Here is a 24042-nt window from a genome sequence, read left to right on the forward strand (position 1 = left end):
TCCCCGGGAGCCCGGGGTTGGCCAAAAACATTTCTTATTGGAACCCCAACAATATGAGTGTCAAACTTCTTGAAATTGTCTCAAGCGTTTATTTCTGATCTATTTGGGTTCATCAAACAAGTTCACCCCGGGTTGCCAATTACGGGATAGGTTCCCTGAGGAGTCAAGAGTGTTCATAAACATTTTCAGAGCCGCATTTTGTTTTAAATCAATTTATCTAGCAATGTGAGTGCAAAATCAATGCAAGGACTACTCATTGACGCCGGGTGACCAGCAGGAGACCCACCATAAGATTCTGGACATTCGGAGATATGATAGATTCCAGAAATTCTTCTAGACAGATGTGACTTTTCATAAACCGTTTATTTTAACATTGTCACATCAAAACCAATACATGCACTATTCTTCGATCCTAGGTGGCCTCTATCTGATACTACGAATGTTTGTTCTAGAAATTTGCGGCTTTTTTAGAAACAATCCGGTGTAAAGTAATGTCCAGGGCCATCAATTGAATCCAAGTGGACACTAAGTTATCCTTGGGAAGCTCCGAATCATCCGGAGGAGTGGTTAAATCTTGAAATTCGTCATTTGTGATTTGAGCAAAACTAATGCAAGGGCACTAATGGTGGTCCCCAAATGGTGCTCCATAAGTGCAGGGACATCCTGAGCAGTGGTCAATTATTGGAGTTCGTTCTAGAAACTTTCGAAAATCGTTTGTAATACAGTAATATCCCGATTTTGTCACCCCCCTGGTGAATTTTGGGGTGATAAAACAGGGTATGTGACAAAATTGGAAAAAAAATATTTTAATTTTTTTTAATTCATTCCACAAATATGAATCATTTTATGCCTTGGAAAGGCAAAATGCGTGAACGGTACCCGTTATTTCTTGTCGAAATTGCTTACAGAATATTTCCCAGGTACTCAGAAGTCGTTCGTAATAAACTACAGGCGGTGAAAGTTATTTCATGAAAATCAATGTTGTTTTTGGTATTATTTACGAAAATAAAAAAAATGACAAATTTTTTTGGGGTGACAAAATCGGGTCGAAAACGTGACAAAATCGGGACGTGATAAAATCGGGTCGAAAACGTGATAAAATCGGGGGTAGACAAAATCGGGGGTAGACAAAATCGGGGAGTGACAAAATCGGGTCAGTACTGTAGCAGTATAGAAGCAGAGTCTTTGCTCGCGCTTAGAATCATAGGGGCGTAACTGTATTGATCGATTTCTCTTAATCGAATTTATATTTACTTCAGGTAGAAGATGCAATCATCCTTCATTACAACCATGAATTCGTCGAAGATAAATCGATCAAAACAGTTACGCCCTTATGATTCTAAGCGCGTAATTGCGAATATCATTCATTGATCCCGAGTGGCCACCAAGAAGTCCTCCTGAAATACCGGAATTCCCGAAGCAATCGTCATTTCTTACATTTTGTTTTCATCAGTTGCGTAATCGTGAACTTTTTTTTTGTAACAAAGTGAAAAGAGAAGGAGAAGAGAGCGGGCTTGGTATTCATAAGGCTACTGCTTCTGCCTCATACGCGGAAGGTCGTGGGTTTAATCCTATATCTATAACATTGGCAGTTCGTTAACCAAGACGGACCTCTGCCTCTCGAACCTTAACCCTAAAATTCCAATAAATTCCATATGAACTCGTGGCAAGTGCAGAGGTATATTCGGCTTGCAGTGGGCGAGTGATTGCATCATCATTTCCTCCCCCTTCCCTACATTGACTTGCATTCTGAATCCACTGATAATCTGTGTGAAAAAAAATCTGTAACTAGATGCGCTCTCTCAGTAGACGAAGAAATTGGCTAGTCTTATCAGTTTCGTCGTTCCAGTTTCAAAATCTAGCTGTCTGGCCTTGAAGGCCGATCAACGACGGATGAAATGTTTAGCCTGAAGATGATCCTTTATGAATTTCGGGAGTACAACTTGCAGACTCACCATCTGTCCATTAATTTCAAAGCAGCGTACGATTCAGTGAAAAGAAATTAGCTGTGGCAGATAATGTCTAAACATGGTTCTCCGGCGAAGCTGATTACGATGATACGTGCAACGCTTGATGACTCGAAATAAAGTATTCGGGTTGCAGACGACGTATCAACCGCGTTTGTGACCGTGGAGAGATTGAAGCAGAGTGATGCGCTTTCAAATTTTATTGTAAATATTGCACTCGAGGGGGTGATTAGGAGATCTGGTGTGCAGAAGAATGACACTATCATGGAGGAGGCTTTTACCCTATTGAAGAGGGAGCCGGCTCTACCAAGACGGAGTACATGGTTTAGTGCTGAGGTAGTGATGGGGAAGTTGTTGAAGAATTTGTTTATCTTTGAACACATGGCATGTGAAAATGACGTTTCCTGTGAAGTGAAAAGACGTATTGCTGCTGCGAACAGGGGCTTCCTCGAATATTGGAAACGAAATTCTGATTCGTAAGAATGTAAAAAGAGGCGGACAGGAAAGCTTTTGACGTTTTCGAGCGAAACGTGCTACGTACAATTCTCGATGGGAAACTAGAAAAAGATGTGTGGCGCAGACGCATGAATCACGAGCTGTATCAAGTGTATAAAGAAGAAAATATTGTGAATCGTATAGAATACGGCAAACTCCAGTGGGCCGGTCACTTAGTGCGAATGTCGGAAGAAATAATAGTAAAACAAAATTCACCAAAGATCCAGATAGAGGCCAGTGACGTCGTGGAAGGCCACGAACACGCTAGCTGCTGCACGCGGTGGAATCGGACCTGGGAACCCTAAACGTTTATGAAAACTGGAGGAACATCACCCAAGATTGACAATTGTGGACCTCTACAATACGTCAGTTAAAGGTTGTTTAGAGCTTCTAGTGGAGTGTCTTCACTTGTCATAAGACGATTTCGTACTATCCTATTTTATTCCACCATTTGAAGTGACGAACGATTTATTGAAAGTCGCAGCATTATTGGATGTATTGTGGCTATCCGTTTGGATTGCATCAATTATGCTCTCACATTTCTCAACAAGCGATTTTTAAAAACTCACAAATTGACACATCTTCGAAAGTTCCGAAGCTTCCAGATGCTCACCTAACGGCCACACGGTGTCAATGAATGATTCTCGAATTGATTTTGATCGCACACAGCTACAAAAAAAGTCGCAGCTTTCTAGGGCGAGTTTCTAAAATAGATTACCTTTTCGGCTATTCCGGAGCTTCTGGAGCACCACTTAGTGGCCTCCCGGGGTCAACGTTCGGTTCTTGAAATGATATTGGTCTCATTTTGATGCATAAATCGTTTTGTGAAACAGTACGGTTTACGAGGATGAATTTAAAAATTGGCCCTTTTCTCAGAATGTTCCGGAGTTCCCGGAAGACAATTTAGCGGAGTTTTGCTCTCACATTCATAACAAACCACTGTATTCTAGGACGATTTTCAAGAATTTGTCTTTACTATGGGTGTTCCAGACCTTCAGTGCCAGATGACCAATGGTGGTCAATGCGTTGTTCATGCAATGATTTTACTCTCACAATGTTACAGCAAGTAATAGTTTCTAAGACGGATTTCCAGAATTGGCATTACGCCAACAATAGATTTAAAAAAAAATCGTAAATTCAAAATATAATCTCCTACACCTGGTCATATCTCCTGATGTTCCAGCACTTTCTAAAAACCAACTTTCAGAATCAGCAACTTCTCCGGTTGTTTTGGAGCTTTCGGTGGTCCACTTAGTTGCCTTCTGGTGTCAAAGGGTGGGCCTTGCAATGATTTTGCTCTCAACACACGGATTGCAAAAAACTGCAGCTTTCTATTTTTTTTATTTATATTTATTTATATTGACAAGTATTCATGGCCACTTAAGACCCTACGGGGAACCTGTGCTAGAATGGAAACTATAAAGTCTGGTGGCTCTAAAACAATCAGAAACAAACTGCTGAGGCAATTTCAAGAAATATGATGCCCATATTGTTGAGGTTCCATTGGAAATTGTTTATGACCATTCTTGGCCCCACTGGGAACCTGTTCCGAAATGGCCACTTAAATTTTCACACATCTGTTGGAACCAAGATAATAAACAACTGTCTGCGGTGGAAGTTTCAAGAATTTTGACATCCATATTGTTGGGGATCCAATGAGAAATGTGTTTGGCGAACCTTGACCAAACACCCCCCCCCCCTTCCCCACCCGAGAAACTTGCTCCAAAATGGCCACTCCGGAGTCAACTCGTCAAGAACACACGCTGGAAATAATTTCAAGAAGTTTGATACCCATATTGTTGATTACCTATCGAAATCCACGATCAGTATAATCTATGCAGGACATGTCCCTGTAGATCCGGATTTCCCGGTGATCCGAGAACCAGATCGGTCCAATCCTAAAACAGCATGATAAAGGACAAAATTCTGAATCGGTTGAAAACTGTTAAAAATTGCAAAAGATATAAGCATTTTAGCCGGCCATTTAAAAGGTAAAAAAATGTCGGAACCCCTCCCTCCATCCTTCCTTAATCAAAATTTCAGTTAACCCGTACAATCGATTTTGGCCGTCATTATTGTGGATATGACAGAGTTTCAACCTCCTACTATGAAAATTTATTTAGATATCGCGAATTGAATTCCAAAAAGGTACCCGGGTACCCAGCCGGCCACACAAGGGATATAATAAAAACCCAGATTAATCCACCTAGCGGTGATGGTGCCTTTCTCGACCTTCGTAAAATGTGTGTGCTTGAAAAAAGATGAGCTAGTGGCTAGGAGTAAAAAAGACAAATTTCTTTGTCCGTTCTATGAAAATCAGATTATTTATGGCAAAGATATTGTAGATCCAGTTGAAAACCGAAAATCATATTTTGTCCCATTTCCGGATGTCGCAACTGCATCGCGAGTGGTGCCCGACTATGGCACAGTTGCGCACTACTCGCGATGCAGTTGCAACATCCGGAAATGCGAGAAAATGCGATTTCGCGGGACCTCGGTTCGGTTTTCAGCTTGATCTACAATATGCTAATAAGAATTTCGACATTTTTGTTTCCTTTTCCAATCTTTTTGACGTACATAACCCTGTTTTATTTCACCCAGTCATATATTTTAAGGATATCACTTTTGGATGTTAGTTGAACTGAAGCTCCGACTACACAAAAAGAAAACGAAAATGTCATTCCCATCACGCGAGCGGAGGGCAATATTTGTTATGATATAAATCTCATGACCGTCTTTCTGCCAAACTCCCGTATGAAGTGAAGAGACAGAGACAGAGACATCATCTCAGTTCGTCGAGCTGAATCGATTGGTATATAACACTATGGGTCTCCAGGCCTTCTGTAAAAGTTTGGTTTTTGGAGCGAACATACAGCCTTTTAGTATAAAAAGGCTAAAATGGTGTTTCGGCCATAACTTCCGATCCCATAGTCCAGTGGTGTTCAGCATTTTGTGTGTTTTTGCCTAAATTTGCTTATCACACAATAAAATGAGCTTTCATCTTAAAGTTAGTACTTGGAAGAAAGCTTTCAAATATATCTATCAGCAGAGGATATTAAAACGAATATTGGTGGTAAAATCATTCCGTACGACTTGATCAAAGTAAAATTACCCTGCGGCCCGCGGGCCGCACTTTTGTTTTGCTTTGATCGTTTCGTACGGAGTGAATTTAACACCAACATCCGTTTTATTACCCTCAGCAGATAGATATATTTGAAAGCTTTCGACCAAGTGCTAATTTGTATTAGTTAAGCTCATTTTTATGGTGTGAGAAGTAAATTAAGGGAAAAAACGCCCAAAGTGCTGAGCACCACTGCCATAGTCCGATCTAGCCAATTTTCAATAGGAAACAATGGGACAGGATTCTGCGTCGAATGCAACTTGTTGCGTGTGAATCGATTAAGGTTAGGTGGCCGAAAAATAGGTGACATTTTTTATGATTTTCATGAAAAAAGGTATTTTGGTCATAACTTCAGATCCCATAGTCCGACCTGTCCAATTTTCAATAGGAAACAATGGGAAAGGATTTTGCGTCGAATGCAATTTGTTGCGAGCAAATCGGTTGAGAATAAGTGCCTGAAAAATGAGTGACATTTCTTACGCAATATTTTCGTATGAATTTGTATTTTGGCCATAACTCTCGATCCCATAGTCTGATCTGGCCAATTTCAAATAGGAAATAATGGGACAGGATTCTGCGTCGAATGCAACTTGTTGCGAGCAAATCAGTTGAGGATAAGTGTCCGAAAATGAGTGACATTTTTTACGCGATTTTTTCGTATGATTTTGTATTTTGGCCATAACTTTCGATCCCATAGTCCGATCTGGCCAATTTCAAATAGGAAACAATGGGACAGGATTCTGCGTCGAATGCAACTTGTTGCGATCAAATCGGTTGAGGATAAGTGCCCGAAAAATGAGTGACATTTTTTACGCGATTTTTTCGTATGATTTTGTATTTTGGCCATAACTTTCGACTCCATAGTCCGATCTGGCCAATTTCAGATAGGAAACAATGGGACAGGATTCTGCGTCGAATGCAACTTGTTGCGAGCAAATCGGTTGAGGATAAGTGCCCGAAAAATGAGTGACATTTTTTACGTGATTTTTTCGTAGGATTTTGTATTTTGGCCATAACTTTTGACCCCATAGTCCGATCTGGCCAATTTCAAATAGGAAACAATGGGACAGGATTCTGCGTCGAATGCAACTTGTTGCGAGCAAATCGGTTGAGGATAAGTGCCCGAAAAATGAGTGACATTTTTTGCGCGATTTTTTCGTATGATTTTGTATTTTGACCACAACTTTCGATCCCATAGTCCGATCTGGCCAATTTGAAATAGGAATCAATGGGACAGGATTCTGCGTCGAATGCAACTTGTTGCGAGCAAATCGGTGGAGGATAAGTGTCCGAAAAATGAGTGACATTTTGTTGAGTAGTTTTGCGCACACACACACACACACACACATACACACACACATACACACACACACACACACACAGACATCACCTCGATTCGTCGAACTGAGTCGATTGGTATATAACACTATGGGTCTCCGGGCCTTCTATAAAAAGTTTGTTTTTGGAGCGATCATATAGCCTTTACCGTATACTTAGTATACGAGAAAGGCAAAAATGGTAGAATTTTCGATCCCATAGTCCGATATGGCCAATTTTCAATAGGAAACAACGGGACAGGATTCTACGTCGAATGCAACTTGTTGTAAGCAAATCGGTTAAGGATAAGTGCCCAAAAAATGAGTGACATTTCTTACGCGATTTTTTCGTATGAATTTGTATTTTGGCCATAACTTTCGATCCCATAGTCCGATCTGGCCAATTTCAAATAGGAAACAATGGGACAGGATTCTGCGTCGAATGCAACTTGTTGTAAGCAAATCGGTTGAGGATAAGTGCCCAAAAAATGAGTGACATTTCTTACGCGAGGGTTTTGTATGAATTTGTATTTCGGCCGTAACTTTCGATCCCATAGTCCGATCTGGCCAATTTCAAATAGGAAACAATGGGACAGGATTCTGCGTCGAATGCAACTTGTTGCGAGCAAATCGGTTAAGGATAAGTGCCCGAAAAATGAGTGACATTTCTTGCGCGATTTTTTCGTATGAATTTGTATTTTGGCCATAACTTTCGATCCCATAGTCCGATCTGGCCAATTTCAATGGCAAACTATAAAAAGATGTGTGGCGCAGACGCATGAATCACGAGCTGTATCAAGTGTATAAAGAAGAAAATATTGTGAATCGTATAAAATACGGCAAACTCCAGTGGGCCGGTCACTTAGTGCGAATGTCGGAAGAAAGAATGGCAAAAACAAAATTCACCAAAGATCCGGATAGAGGCCAGTGACTTCGTGGAAGGCCACGAACACGCTAGCTGCTGCACGCGGTGGAATCGGACCTGGGAACCCTAAACGTTTATGAAAACTGGAGGAACATCACCCAAGATTGACAATTGTAGACCTCTACAATACGTCAGTTAAAGGTTGTTTAGAGCTTCTAGTGGAGTGTCTTCGCTTGTCATAAGACGATTTCGTACTATCCTATTTTATTCCACCATTTGAAGTGACGAACGATTTATTGAAAGTCGCAGCATTATTGGATGTATTGTGGCTATCCGTTTGGATTGCATCAATTATGCTCTCACATTTCTCAACAAGCGATTTTTAAAAACTCACAACTTTCTAGGACGACCTGAAAATTGACACATCTTCGAAAGTTCCGAAGCTTCCAGATGCTCACCTAACGGCCACACGGTGTCAATGAATGATTCTCGAATTGAATTTGTATTTTGGCCATAACTTTCGATCCCATAGTCCGATTTGGCAAATTTCAAATTGGAAATAATGGGACAGAATTCTGCGTCGAATGCAACTTGTTGCGAGCAAATCGGTTAAGGATAAGTGCCCGAAAAATGAGTGACATTTCTCACGCGATTTTTTCGTATGAATTTGTATTTTGGCCATAACTTTCGATCCTATAGTCCGATCTGGCCAATTTTAAATAGGAAACAATGGGACAGGATTTTGCGTCGAATGCAACTTGTTGCAAGTAAATCGGTTGAGGATAAGTGCCCGAAAAATGAGTGACATTTTTTACGCGATTTTTTCGTATGAATTTGTATTTTGGCCATAACTTTCGATCCCATAGTCCGATCTGGCCAATTTCAAATAGGAAACAATGGGACAGGATTCTGCGTCGAATGCAACTTGTTGCGAGCAAATCGGTTAAGGATAAGTGCCCGAAAAATGAGTGACATTTTTTACGTGATTTTTTCGTAGGATTTTGTATTTTGGCCATAACTTTTGACCCCATAGTCCGATCTGGCCAATTTCAAATAGGAAACAATGGAACAGGATTCTGCGTCGAATGCAACTTGTTGCGAGCAAATCGGTTGAGGATAAGTGCCCGAAAAATGAGTGACATTTTTTGCGCGATTTTTTCGTATGATTTTGTATTTTGACCATAACTTTCGATCCCATAGTCCGATCTGGCCAATTTGAAACAGGAATCAATAGGACAGGATTTTGCGTCGAATGCAACTTGTTGCGAGCAAATCGGTTGAGGATAAGTGTCCGAAAAATGAGTGACATTTTGTTGAGTAGTTTTGCGCACACACACACACACACACACACACATACACACACACACACACACACACACACACACACACACACACACACAGACATCACCTCGATTCGTCGAACTGAGTCGATTGGTATATAACACTATGGGTCTCCGGGCCTTCTATAAAAAGTTTGTTTTTGGAGCGATCATATAGCCTTTACCGTATACTTAGTATACGAGAAAGGCAAAAATGATAGCTCGTCACAAATTGTATCAACGTATATTTTTAAAATATTTTTTAATCAAAAACATGTCAAAGTAAGTATCAAAACCATCATAATAGATACCAAAACACAATAAATAAAATCATATCCATTTTTGATACATTCCGCACTTAGAAACCATTGAACAGTTCGACATTTATGGCGACAGTGTATATTTTGTATCCTTATATCGGTTTTGTTTCTGTTTTTAGTTCATCAAAGTTGTATTACCAAGGTGAATCCAGAGCCATGCAATGACTTACCCCGTCCCAATTATGAGAATCCCTCCTGTGACAACTGTGGTGATGCAGAGGTGTTCTCGATCTCTAGAAATAACAGATGTCACATTTCTTCCTTTCCCAGACGACCGTAAGGACGTGGCCGGCACGGTTATTGATCCCAAGCCCCAACTATTAGTTCCCTGTACAATTTTGATTGCTCTGATCAATCACGGAATAGCAACTACGAATTGTACAGTCATCACGATCAAGCTCAATATAACTTTTATTATACCTATTTTTTTCAATTTCCTCTAGATTCTTTTAAAATAGACGAATTCAAGTAAAAAAATAAGAAGGCACACAACGGTGTTTGTTAACTTTGACAGTACAGCATAGGGAAATGCTTATAATATGTTCTAGACAAAATGTAATTTATATCTGATTGACGTTCGATACGGAAAAAGTTCTGAAGTACATATTTGGAAGCTTATCTAATTTTTTCTGCATATTCTCCAAAAAATGTATCTATCAGAATTTCTCCTATCATATATCAATCAGATTTTATTCAAATTTTGTCTAGAATTTATTTGAGATCTTTTTTTTTAATTCTAATAATACATTTCAAACTTTCACACAAAACAAATTCGGAGTGCTCATGAATTTTTTTTAGATTTTCCTCAGGTAATTTTCTGAAGCTTCCTTGCATAATTTTCTCGCAAAAACACTTTGCTATTTCCTCGGAAAACACTTCAGACACTGTCTGGAATTTCCCAGGGAAATACTTCGGAATATCCTCAAGAATCGCTTCAAATTTTTCTCAGACAACGTTTCGTTTCTCAGAAATTTCTTCATAATTTCCTCGGGAAACTCTTCCGAATTCTACGGGAAATTTTCCAAAAATCCTTGAGAAACTCTTCGAATTTTTCTCGGACGACTCTTGGAAATATTCTCGGGAAAATCTTCGTTATTTCTTTCGAAAATTTTGCGACTTTTCATCGGGACACGTTTCGAAGAACGCTTCAAAATTTCCACGGTAAACTTTTCGCAATTTATTCATAGGAAAACGCTACTAAATTTCCTCGGGAAACTCTTTGGAAAACGCTTCGATTTTTTTTTTCGGGGAACGCTATGAAGTTTCCTCAAGAAACACTTCGAAATTTTCTTGGAAAACTCTTCAGAATTTCTTCGTGATACGCCAAGAAATTTTCTCGGAAAGCGCTACAAAATATCTTTGAGAAACGCTTGGGAATTTCCTCGAAAAATGCTTCGGAATGTCCTCAGGAAACGCTTTGTAATGTCTTCGTGAAACGCTTCGAAATTTCCTCATGAAACACTTTGGAACTTCATTGGGAAACTTTTCTCAGGAAGTTCTTCAGAAGTTCTCCAGGGAACGCTCCCAAATTCATCGTGATATCGTCTTGGAACTATTCGAAATTTCCTTGGAAAATGCTTCGGATATGCCGCGAGAAACGCTTCGGGAAATGCTTTGGAATTTTTTTCGGGAAACGCTTCAAAAGCTCTTCGAGTAACACTTTGAAATTTCCTTGGAAAACTATTCGGAATTTCTTCATGAAACACTACGAAATTTTCTCGGAATTTCTTTTAAATTTCTAGGGTAGTGTTTTGAAATTTTATTAGAAAACGCATCGTAATTTGCTCGGGAAACGCTTAGGAATTTCCACGATAAACGCTTTGAAACTTCTTCGGAAAACGCTTCCCAGGGAAGCTCTTCGTAGCTTCTTCGGGAAATGCTTCGAAATTTCCTCAGGAATTGCTTGGACTTCCTTGGGACATGCTGCGGAAGTTCCTCGAACAACGCTTCCAAATTTCCTCTAAAAACGCTTTGGGATTTCCTCGAGAAACGCTTTGAAATTTCCTCGAGAAATGCTACAAACTTTCCTCGGGACACTCTTTGGACTTTCCTCAGGAAACGCTTCAATTTCAATTTCTTCAAGAAACGATTCAAAATTCTTCGGGAAATGCTTGGAAATATCCTCAGGAAAAAATAATCCAGGACTTCCATTGGGCACGCTGCGGAATTTTCTCTTGAAATGCTTTGAAATTTCCTTCGGGAACTGTTCCGAATTTCATTGGGAAACGCTTCGATATTTTCCCAGGAAACACTTCGGAATTGCTTAGGAAACGCTTCCAAATTTCATCAGGAAAATCTTCGGAATTTCATTGAAGCTTCAAAATTTTTCGAGAAACTTTTCAAAATTTCCACAAGTAACGCTACGGAAATTTTTCGATAGGCTTTTCGAAATTTCCTAAGAAAACTCTACTGATTTTTTTGGGTTACGCTTCTAAAGTTACCCGGGAAACAAATTGATTTGTCATAAGACGAGTTAATACAATCCCATTGAATTCCACCACTTAATTGTATCTTGACAGAAGTCGAGTCAAGTACGAGACACTGAAGACGGCCTTACATTTGAGGTCGAAATACGTATCTGTCAAGATACAATTAAGTGGTGGAATTCAATGGGATTGTATTAACTCGTCTTATGACAAGTGAAGACATTCCACTAAAAAGCTCAAAATAATTTTCTTATCAACAAATTGATATTTCATCAGGAAACGCTTAGAAATGTCTTCGGAAATTCCCCAGGAAACGCTTCGAAGCTTCCCTCGAAAACTTTTCGGCATTACTTTGAGAAACGCTGTGTAATTTCCTATGGAACTCTTCGAAATTTCTTCGGGAAACGCTTAAGAATTCTTCGGAGAAATGCAACCATTTTTTTTTTTTAGGAACGCTTCGAAATTTCTTCAAGTAACGATACGAAAATTCTTCGCGATATTTTATGAAATTGCGGAAAATAATTCCAAATTTCCTTGGAAAACTCTTCAAAAATTGCGCGGGAAATGTTACGAAATTTTCTAAGAAAACGCCAAAGAATTTCCTTGGGAGCTTGGGAGCCTTCTTGGGAAACTCTTCAGAGTCCCCTCGAGATATCGTTCGAAATTTCCTTGGGAAACTCTTAAAAATTTCTTTGGAAAAAGCTTTGATACTTCCTCGAGAAACTCTACGAACTCTTCTCTGGAAACTATATGGAATTTCTCCGAGAAACACGTGGGTCTTTCGTCAGGAAACGCTTCGGAATTTTTTAAAGAAATGCTTCGAAATTTCCTCGAGAAACACTTCGAAGATCCCTCGGTAAATAATATGAAATTTTCTCGTTAGCTCTTCGAGAAACGCTTCGGAATTTCCTCAGAAAACTCTGAGGATTTTTTTTAAAGAAAATTTCCATGGAAAACGCTTTGATATGCCCTCGGGAAATGCTTTGGAATTTCCTCCCGGAACCTTTCAGAATTTTCCGGGAAGCGCTTCGAAATTTCCTCAGGAAATTGTTAGGAATTTCTTCTGGAATGGTAAAACCCGTCGACAACGGAAGTGTGGCGCGTCGGCGCCATCCCCAATTATAACTGTTGTTGATGCTTTAGATGAACATTAAATTTAAAACTCATAACATTCTAAGTGAGATTTTACGGAAGGAGCTCGATTTAATTGTCTTTGCAGATAATATCTTTAGTGAACCTACAATATAATTTAGTTTTTTTTATAATTTGTTTAGGATTTGTTTTCTATGTTTTTAAACAAATTACCTTTAAATTGAATTATATAAATTATGATATTTTTGGACAAAGTTCATTCTTACTCAAGTTTTTTTTCTATAATGTTCTCCAAGAAAAAAATATTAAAAATAATATACTTACATTGGATAACTATTTCCAGCCGTAGGACAAAACAGCTGATGATTCTTCTTAACACAAGGAACACCTTTGATCACATCTCCCCGCACGTTGAGACCGAGCGCTACTGATAGGGCCGTCCACCAGATCTGTAAAGGAATATGGAAGCGAAACTTAGACGATACTATAGTTCTGTATTCAGAATCGTAATAATTCGATCACGATCAGTAATAAATTTCAAATCGAATAAAAAATCAATTGTTTGCAATAGTGTGATGCAGAAAATGACTGTGTATCAGAAAATCAAAGTTCGTTAGGAAATTTTAAATTCAGTTATAAAAAGTTACAGTCCCATTTACTTGGTATTATTTTTGATGTAACACATGTGGCCTGAAGATGGTAGGTTCGATTCTCGATGTTTTCGGGTTAGGAACATTCACGGTTCCCTGGGCATAGTTTATCCATTGTACTTGCCACAACAAGATACATACTCATGCAATGGCGGTCTAAACTAATCTAAACTGTACTTGCCACAACAGATGCAATGGCGGGCATAGAAATGCTTTCAATTGATAACTCAGAATAATAAGTTAAAAGGCAGATCGAGTTCCAGATGAAATGTAGAGTCATAGAAGAAGATGTAAAAAATGTGGCCTGGTGTCTAACGAAACCGATTCGATAATTTTCAAATAAATTCCTATTCATAGCGTATAGAAATAAATGTTAGTCCACCCTAATGCCCAGACTTGGGATTAATACCGGGCTACCGTTTCGAATATGTAACACCGACTCAAGGCGGCATGATTGATCCAACTCCTTGGAAGTGCAAATATGGACCTATTGTGTGAGAAAGTCATATCACGTTTTATCGCATGGCGTGACAGTTTACGAGAATATAAATAACAGTCCAAACAGACAGACGTCGTGGTCATTGTCGTGTCGGGATTTTACTTTTGTCAGCAGCATGAGCGACAAATTCAAGTCACGTCAGGTGATCTTCACGATCCCTAATGGGTGCCTTATTGCCGCTGGAGAAGTCTGAGCACAAATTTGCAGTCCAGAAGATTGGAATCATGCGTTGAAAATCGATTTTTATTCGCTGGATCTCACATATTTCATGGCAGCGAAAAAAAATCATCCAGATGTGACTGGATCAGGTGCCAAATGAGGTAGGCTCGACCACTCCCTTATTGAAATTCACGCCCAGTTCTACACATTTGCGGCAGCACCGAGAATGGTTGACAAAATGATTTATACTACAATGATTGCCATTCAGTGAACAACAGATAGTGGGTTGAAATGGGAAAACCCCGCTAACGATAACCGTGATTGAAGCATTCAGTTTATGTCTTCCAGAAGGAAGTGTGTGAAGAAACTACTGGAACTTGCATGATCTTTGGGCACCGCTGAATCTCAATAAATTTCAAAACGTTTTTTTATTTAGCTCGCATGTAACAATGAATCAATATTTTGATGCCACAAAACATACATAGAATGTTAGCATAATATATACCGTCTTATAACAATGCCCATTAACATTTCAACCAACAAATATGGAGTAGAGATTTAGCTAATATGCCCACCTGGAGATAATTAACGAAAAATGTTGAGATCTTTCTTTAAAGTATACACAGATAAACATATGTTGTGATTGTAAATGTATTTTCATGCACATATTTAGAGCATGCAAATAAGCGTAACTTACTGTTCCTTTAAATCATAATAAATTTTAACCGTACTTGCTGGTAACAATCAATCAAATTTAATTGAATATCGAGTCTTCATTCGTTTGTTTGCAATTTTACACATCACTGAATTTTCAAAATTATTTGCTGTGTAGACTGTGAAGATCTTAAATCTCACTGGTCTAAAAATCGGCATACATTTTTCTTAAACTATGTATACTAAAGACTACAGATATGTGTTTTGATAAGATAAATATTTATAAAAAAAATATGAAAAATCCTCTGCCTACCAGTGGTGGAGATCTGTGAACCTTGCTCACAAAACGTGAAATAGGCAGTGCAAAATACTCGCAAACATTTGTTTTGTCTTTCTTTGCCTCCTGGTAGGAATTCGTCGCATATTTATTTATTGAACACCATACTTAATTCATAAGTTGTGCCGATTGATTGTTTAACTTAATCCTATTTATAAAAACTAATTTTCTAACATTGAAGTCAAAAAAACGACATACCTACTTCATTCAATAGCCTGCAGCATATGTAAACCTAATGGATCATTTTGGCCGTAATGTGTGCGGTGGCCACGGATCCATAGCAGTTGGCGATTTTTAAGTTGACGAGACGGTGCATGAAATCGAACATTCTCCAGTACTATAGTCGATATTGTACGTAATAATGACGTCAGAAATAAACATCCTTTGAAGCATTGCTTGACGGTCTGCTAATATCTGCAAGTCATTCAAAGCACAACGATTTTGGTATGAAGTAGGCTGGATCGTTCCATGATAAGCGCAATGCAGTCAATGTGAACGGTGTTTGTCGTTCCGAAAATCGAGGGCGCGGCGTTTGTCGTACCTTGAACCAGCGGTGTCAATGTTTTTTGCGTCACCCTGAGGGCAATTTTCGCGGCTGTAATCGGCGTGGCTCAGATTTTTTTCAATCATTTGTTGAAAACATTATCATATATTCATTATCATATCCTGTCAATTTATCGGTTCTATTTTTTAGAATTTCCTTCTAAAAAAACTTTTTGAAATTCTTCAATTTTTTTTTCCAAAACCGGGTATTTTTCAAATTAATGTGCACCCATCTTAAGAATTTCACTGGAAAATTCATCTGTATTTTCCAAGATAATTTCCTTAAAATTTCACGATACAATATTTTTAGGCCCTTCTTAGCCGTGCGGTAAGATGCGCGGCTACAAAGCACGATCATGCTGAGGGTGGCTGGGTTCTATTCCCGGTGCCAGTCTAGGCCATTTTCGGTTTGGAAATTGTCTCGACTTCTTTGAGCATAAAATCATGTTAGCCTCATGATATACGAATGCAGAAATGGTAACTTGGCTTAGAAACTTCGCAGTTAATAACTGTGGAAGTGCTTAATGAACACTAAGCTGGGAGGTGGCAATGTCCTAGTGGGGAGTGTAATGCCAACGAAGAAGAATATTTTAAATTTATAAGGCGAGTTATGTTACCGAATACGATAACCATAAGTCAACTGACTTACTGTAGCTTTTAAAAGGACTTATAATGTAAGAATGGATGGAATGGAATGGAATAACAATCTACAGGGCGGACAATAGTCATCGTTGCAGCACGAAATGCCACAGTAGCGACGAGTTGTTGAGTTTTCATTGCTAATCCACGCATCGTCAATGACGCGCACGACTTTAGCTTTCGTCGTGCAACCAAATCGTCATGACGAAATCGAAGAACAAAGACTTCATACTGTACGATCGAAACAAACGTAAAACATTTTTTTTTTTATTATTCAGATTTCTAATACGTTTTTGCCAAAGCAGGCGCTAAATGATATGTATAAGAAAAAACTTATACATTGCATTAGGCACATACATTCTAAAACTGATACTTTTTATTAGCTTATGAATTTTATTAGCTTTTTGGTATGGGATCATTCATTAGGTGGCATAATGAATTGATATTTTCGAATAGGTTTTTGCCATAACTTATAAGGTTTTTTCTTTACGTGCATACTGACGGTCATAATAGGCATGAAATAAACGGGAGCTTGTGTAATTGACGTTTGTATCGATGACACGTGATTTACTTTCGCATCCGATACTACACATACCATTAATTTCCAAGCGGCAGCTGCCATGTGAGGATTTTGTAATAATGAGTTTGAAGTAACGTATGAAGCCGTTATAAATATTATCGATATATTTATGTTACCAAATTAACTAGGCATGCGGCGAAAAGAATTATATTGCGGATCTTTTGAAATTTTTCAATTTTGCGGATTCCGCAAAGTTCTTCCGTAGCTGTCAAAGTTCTTCCGCAGGTTTGAAAATCTTTGACACACTGAAACAAAAACCACATGTTTGGTGCTGTCATCGTAGTATGCCATGCGAAACGACATAGGAAATGTATGAAGTGACAGCTGCGGTAGTTTATAAATTGAACCGGAAAAGGGAAAGCTTTCTCTGGAACAGCAATAATAGGTGTTGCGTCGTGCAATGTTATGACGGAGACTTTATTTTTTTCGTATTCCTCATACTACGAGAATGACTATTGTCAGCTCTGACAAGCTCATTAAGCATTTATTCCACCTTAAGTGTGTTTGAATCCATTAACAATCTTCGATTCACCCCCGGACCTGGTGAAACAAGGAAAAAGCCGACCGAACGAGGAGTTGAAAGCAGACCTCGAAAGCAATCGGACGTATGACAAATAAAACGAGAAAGGAAGGAAAAAAATATGGTGCCTTCGAGTGCCTCGGAGTGTAATTAGGATCGGAATCCGAAAAAGGGGGAACGGTCGTTTGGCCGAAACCCATTCGGCCGAAAGCCATTTGGCCGAATACCACTAGGCCGAAAGTCATTTGGCCGAAAGGGTAGATTGGCCGAAAGGGTCGTTTGGCCGAAAGGGCAGAGCTTAAAATATTCATCTACCATTGAAAGTGCCTCGCGGCGAAAATCGGATTCAGTTCTATGTGATACATTACTTTACTCATTTAAAACGGGTTCAGGTTTCAGATAATGTATCAATTTGTAGAACGTGCCTAAATATTCAATGACTAATAATCAACTGAATATTGACAGTACAGGGCCGACTATGAATGTGTCTGGAAGTGAGTTGATAAGTAAAGAAAGGTGGCTTCACCAAAAACTTTCGATTATTTTACACTCCGCGAAAGGGTCATTTGGCCGAATAGATCATTTGAAAAGTGAGAATCAGAAGATAGACGTATCACGTATCACAAATTTCCTACGAGTTTCTCCCGAATTTCTTCGGAAAATTAACACGATTTTCCTGGAAATTTTTTTCCGAATTTCCTCTGTAAATTCTCCCAAATATACTTGGGAAAGTCTTCTGAATTTCCTCAAAAAATTGTTCTGCATTTTCGGGAAATTCTTAGGCATTTCCTCAGCAACTTCCTCCGTAATTTCTCTAAAAATTCTTGCTTTAAATATTCTTCGGCATTTCCTCTGGAAATTCTTCTGAATTTCTTCGAGAAATTCCTCTAAATTTCCTTGGGAAATTCTTCTGAACATCCTCGAGAAATTCTTCTGAATCACCTCGGAAACTTCTTCTGAATTTCCTCAGGAAATTCTTCTGAATTTCCTCAGGAAATTCTTCTGAATTTCCTCGGGAAATTCTTCTGAATTTCCTCGGGAAATTCTTCTGAATTTCCTCGGGAAAATCTTTTGAATTTCTTCGGGAAATTCTTCTGAATTTCTTCGGAAAATTCTTCTGGATTCTTCTGAATTTCCTGGGGGAATTTCTTCTGAATTTCCTCGGGAAATTCTTCTAAATTTCCTCGGAAATTCTTCTAAATTTCCTCGGGAAATTCTTCTAAGTTTCCTCGGGAAATTCTTCTAAATTTCCTCGGGAAATTCTTCTTAGTTTCCTTGGGAAATTCTTCGGAATTTCCTCTGGAAATTCTTTGGAATTTCTTCGAGAAATTCTTCTGAATTTCCTCGGGAAATTCTTCGGAATTTCCTCGAAAAATTCTTTTGAATTTCCTCGGGAAATTCTACTGAATTTCCTCGGGAAATGCTTTTGAATTTCCTCGGGAAATTCTTCGGAATTTCCTCGGGAATTTCTTCGGAATTTTCTCGAGAAATTCTTCGGAATTTCCTCGGAAAATTCTTCGGAATTTCCTCGGAAAATTCTTCGGAATTTCCTTGGAAAATTCTTCGGAATATCCTCGGAAAATTCTTCGGAATTTCCTCGGAAAATTCTTCGGAATTTCCTTGGGAAATTCTTCGGAATTTCCTCGGGAAATTCTTCGGAATTTCCTCGGGAAATTCTTCGGAATTTCCTCGGGAAATTCTTCGGAATTTCCTCGGGAAATTCTTCGAAATTTCCTCGGAAAATTCTTCGGAATTTCCTCAGGAAATTCTTCGAAATTTCCTCGGGAAAATTCTTCGGAATTTCCTCGAAATTCTTCCGAATTTCCTCGAGGAAATTCTTCGGAATTTCCTCGAAATTCTTCGGAATTTCCTCAGGAAATTCTTCGGAATTTCCTCAGGAAATTCTTCGAATTTCCTCAGGAAATTCTTCGAATTTCCTCAGGAAATTCTTCGAATTTCCTCGAAATTCTTCGGAATTTCCTCGGGAAATTCTTCGGAATTTCCTCAGGAAATTCTTCGGAATTATTTGGAATTTCCTCAGGGAAATTCTTTGGAATTCCTCGAAATTCTTTGGAATTTCCTCGAAATTCTTTGGAATTTCCTCGAAATTCTTTGGAATTTCCTCGGGAAATTCTTTGGAATTTCCTCGGGAAATTCTTTGGAATTCCTCGAAATTCTTTGCGAATTTCCTCGGGAAATTCTTTGGAATTTCCTCAGGAAATTCTTTTGGAATTCCTCGGGAAATTCTTTGGAATTTCCTCGGGAAATTCTTTGGAATTTCCTCTCGAAATTCTTTGGAATTTCCTCGGGAAATTCTTTGGAATTTCCTCGGGAAGTTCTTCGAATTTCCTCGGGAAAATCTTCGGAATTTCCTCGGGAAATTCTTCGAATTTCCTCGAAATTCTTCGAATTTCCTCGGGAAATTCTTCGGAATTTCCTCGGGAAATTCTTCGGAATTTCCTCGGGAAATTCTTCGAATTTCCTCGAAATTCTTCGAATTTCTCGAAATTCTTCGAATTTCCTCGAAATTCTTCGGAATTTCCTCAGGAAATTCTTCGGAATTTCCTCAGGAAATTCTTCGGAATTTCCTCGAAATTCTTCGGAATTTCCTCGAAATTCTTCGGAATTTCCTCAGGAAATTCTTCGGAATTTCCTCAGGAAATTCTTCGAATTTCCTCAAATTCTTCGAATTTCCTCGAAATTCTTCGAATTTCCTCGGGAAATTCTTCGGAATTTCCTCGAAATTCTTCGGAATTTCCTCAGGAAATTCTTCGGAATTTCCTCGAAATTTTCGGAATTTCCTCAGGAAATTTTCGAAATTTCCTCGGGAAATTCTTCGGAATTTCTTCGGGAAATTCTTCGGAATTTATTCGGGAAATTCTTCGGAATTTCCTCGGGAAATTCTTCGGAATTTCCTCGAGAAATTCTTCGGAATTTCCTCGGGAAATTCTTTTGCATTTCCTCTGGAAATTCTTCTGAATTTCCTCGGGAAATTGTTCTGAATTTCCTCAAAATTCTTTGAATTTCCTCAGGAAAATTCTTTGGAATTTCTTCAGGAAATTCTTTGGAATTTCCTTGGAAAATTGTTTGGAATTTCCTCGGGAAAATGTATGGAATTTACTTTGAAAAATATTTGGAATTTCCTCGGAAAATTCTTGGGAACTTCCTCGGAAAATTCTTTTGGAATTTCCTCGAAATTCTTTGAATTTCCTCAGGAAATTCTTTTGAATTTCTCGAAATTCTTTGGAATTTCTCGAAATTCTTTGGAATTTCTCGAAATTCTTTGGAATTTCCTCAGGAAATTCTTTTGGAATTTCCTCAGGAAATTCTTTGAATTTCCTCGAAATTCTTTTGAATTTCCTTGGGAAATTCTTTCGAATTTCCTTGGGAATTTCTTTTGAATTTCCTTGGGAAATTCTTATGAATTTCCTTGAGAAATTCTTTTGAATTTCCTTGGGAAATTCTTTTGAATTTCCTCGGGAAATTCTTTTGAATTTCCTCGGGAAATTATTTGAAATTCCTCGGGAAATTTTTTTGGATTTCCTCGGGAAATTATTTTGAATTTCCTCGAAATTCTTTGAATTTCCTCGAAATTCTTTGGAATTTCCTCGAGGAAATTCTTTGGAATTTCCTCGAAATTCTTTGGAATTTCCTCAGGAAATTCTTTGGAATTTCCTCGAAATTCTTTGAATTTCCTCAGGAAATTCTTTGGAATTTCCTCGAGGAAATTCTTTGGAATTTCCTCAAAATATTCTTTGGAATTTCCTCAAAATTCTTTGGAATTTCCTCGGGAAATTCTTTGGAATTTCCTCTGGAAATTCTTTGGAATTTCCTCGGGAAATTCTTTGGAATTTCCTCGGGAAGTTCTTCGGAATTTCCTCGGGAAAATCTTCGGAATTTCCTCGGGAAATTCTTCGGAATTTCCTCGGGAAATTCTTCTGAATTTCCTCGGGAAATTCTTCTGAATTTCCTCGGAAAATTCTTCTGGATTCTTTTGAATTTCCTGGGGGAATTTCTTCTGAATTTCCTCGGGAAATTCTTCTGAATTTCCTCGGAAATTCTTCTAAATTTCCTCGGGAAATTCTTCTAAGTTTCCTCGGGAAATTCTTCTAAATTTCCTCGGGAAATTCTTCTTAGTTTCCTTGGGAAATTCTTCGGAATTTCCTCTGGAAATTCTTTGGAATTTCTTCGATAAATTCTTCTGAATTTCCTCGGGAAATTCTTCGGAATTTCCTCGAAAAATTCTTTTGAATTTCCTCGGGAAATTCTACTGAATTTCCTCGGGAAATTCTTCGGAATTTCCTCGGGAAATTCTTCGAAATTTCCTCGGGAAATTCTTCGGAATTTCCTCGGGAAATTCTTTGGAATTTCCTCGGGAAATTTTCGGGAAATTCTTCTGAATTTCCTCGGGAAATTCTTCGGAATTTCCTCGCGAAATTCTTCGGAATTTCCTCGGGAAATTCTTCGGAATTTCCTCGGGAAATTCTTTTAAATTTCCTCGAGAAATTCTTCTTAGTTTCCTTGGGAAATTCTTCGGAATTTCCTCTGGAAATTCTTTGGAATTTCTTCGAGAAATTCTTCTGAATTTCCTCGGGAAATTCTTCGGAATTTCCTCGAGAAATTCTTTTGAATTTCCTCGGGAAATTCTTTTGAATTTCCTCGGGAAATGCTTTTGAATTTCCTCGGGAATTTCTTCGGAATTTTCTCGAGAAATTCTTCGGAATTTCCTCGGAAAATTCTTCGGAATTTCCTCGGAAAATTCTTCGGAATTTCCTTGGAAAATTCTTCGGAATATCCTCGGAAAATTCTTCGGATTTTCCTCGGAAAATTCTTCGGAATTTCCTCGGAAAATTCTTCGGAATTTCCTTGGGAAATTCTTCGGAATTTCCTTGGGAAATTCTTCGGAATTTCCTCGGGAAATTCTTCGGAATTTCCTCAGGAAATTCTTCGGAATTTCCTCGGGAAATTCTTCGGAATTTCCTCGGGAAATTCTTCGGAATTTCCTCGAGAAATTCTTCGGAATTTCCTCGAAAAATTCTTCGGAATTTCCTCGGAAAAGTCTTCGGAATTTCCTCGGAAAATTCTTAGGAATTTCCTCGTAAAATTCTTCGAAATTTCTTCGGGAAATTCTTCGGAATTTCCTCGGGAAATTCTTCCGCATCTCCTCGGGCAATTCTTCGGAATTTCCACGGGACCTTCTTCGGACTTTCCTCGGGAAATTCTTCGGAATTCCTCGAAATTCTTCGGAATTCCTCGAAATTCTTCGGAATTTCCTCAGGAAATTCTTCGAATTTCCTCAGGAAATTCTTCGAATTTCCTCGAAATTCTTCGGAATTTCCTCAGGAAATTCTTCGGAATTTCCTCAGGAAATTCTTCGGAATTTCCTCGGAAATTCTTCGGAATTTCACTGAAATTCTTCCGGAATTTCCTCAGGAAATCTTTCGAATTTCCTCGGAAATTCTTCGGAATTCTCATGGAAATTCTTGAAATTTCCTCGGGAAATTCTTGAATTTCCTCAGGGGAAATTCTTGGAATTCCTCAGGAAATTCTTCGGAATTTCCTCGGGAAATTCTTCGGAATTTCCTCGGGAAATTCTTCGGAATTTCCTCGGGAAATTCTTCGGAATTTCCTCGGGAAATTCTTCGGAATTTCCTCGGGAAATTCTTTGGAATTTCCTCGGGAAATTCTTCGGAATTTCCTCGGGAAATTCTTCGGAATTTCCTCGGGAAATTCTTCGGAATTTCCTCGGGAAATTCTTCGGAATTTCCTCGGGAAATTCTTCGGAATTTTCTCGGGAAATTTCCTCGGGAAATTCTTCGGAATTTCCTCGGGAAATTCTTCGGAATTTCCTCGGGAAATTCTTCGGAATTTCCTCGGGAAATTCTTCGGAATTTCCTCGAGAAATTCTTCGGAATTTCCTCGAGAAATTCTTCGGAATTTCCTCGAGAAATTCTTCGGAATTTCCTCGGGAAATTCTTCGGAATTTCCTCGGGAAATTCTTTGGAATTTCCTCGGGAAATTCTTCGGAATTTCCTCGGGAAATTCTTCGGAATTTCCTCGGAAAATTCTTCGTAATTTCCTCGGGAAATTCTTCGGAATTTCCTCGGGAAATTCTTGGAATTTCCTCGGGAAATTCTTGAGATTCCTCGAGGAAATTCTTGGAATTTCCTCGGGAAATTCTTCGAATTTCCTCAGGAAATTCTTCGAATTTCCTCGGGAAATTCTTCGGAATTTCCTCGAAATTCTTCCGGAATTTCCTCGGAAATTCTTCGAATTTCCTCAGGAAATTCTTCCGGAATTTCCTCAGAAAATTCTTCGGAATTTCCTCGAAATTCTTCGAATTTCCTCAGGAAATTCTTCGAATTTCCTCAGGAAATTCTTCGGAATTTCCTCGAAATTCTTCGGAATTTCCTCAGGAAATTCTTCGGAATTCCTCGAAATTCTTCGGAATTTCCTCGGGAAATTCTTCGGAATTTCCTCAGGAAATTCTTCGAATTTCCTCAGGAAATTCTTCGAATTTCCACGGGAAATTCTTCGGAT

The 24042-nt window shown here is 38.7% G+C and overlaps 1 protein-coding gene across 5 annotated transcripts in view; it reads right to left on the minus strand.

The window, feature by feature from the left end:
- The window catches only part of LOC134212999 (protein spaetzle 3), a 145384-nt gene that overhangs the window by 12332 nt on the left and 109010 nt on the right, over positions 1-24042 (minus strand). For all 5 annotated transcript variants that reach the window (XM_062691430.1, XM_062691434.1, XM_062691432.1 and 2 more), the window contains one exon: positions 13246-13370. In XM_062691430.1, the coding sequence (XP_062547414.1) occupies positions 13246-13370 (125 nt within the window). The remainder of the gene's footprint in view (positions 1-13245; positions 13371-24042) is intronic.

This window comes from Armigeres subalbatus, chromosome 2 (assembly GCF_024139115.2).
Source record: "Armigeres subalbatus isolate Guangzhou_Male chromosome 2, GZ_Asu_2, whole genome shotgun sequence".
Classification (NCBI taxonomy): Eukaryota; Metazoa; Arthropoda; class Insecta; order Diptera; family Culicidae; genus Armigeres; species Armigeres subalbatus.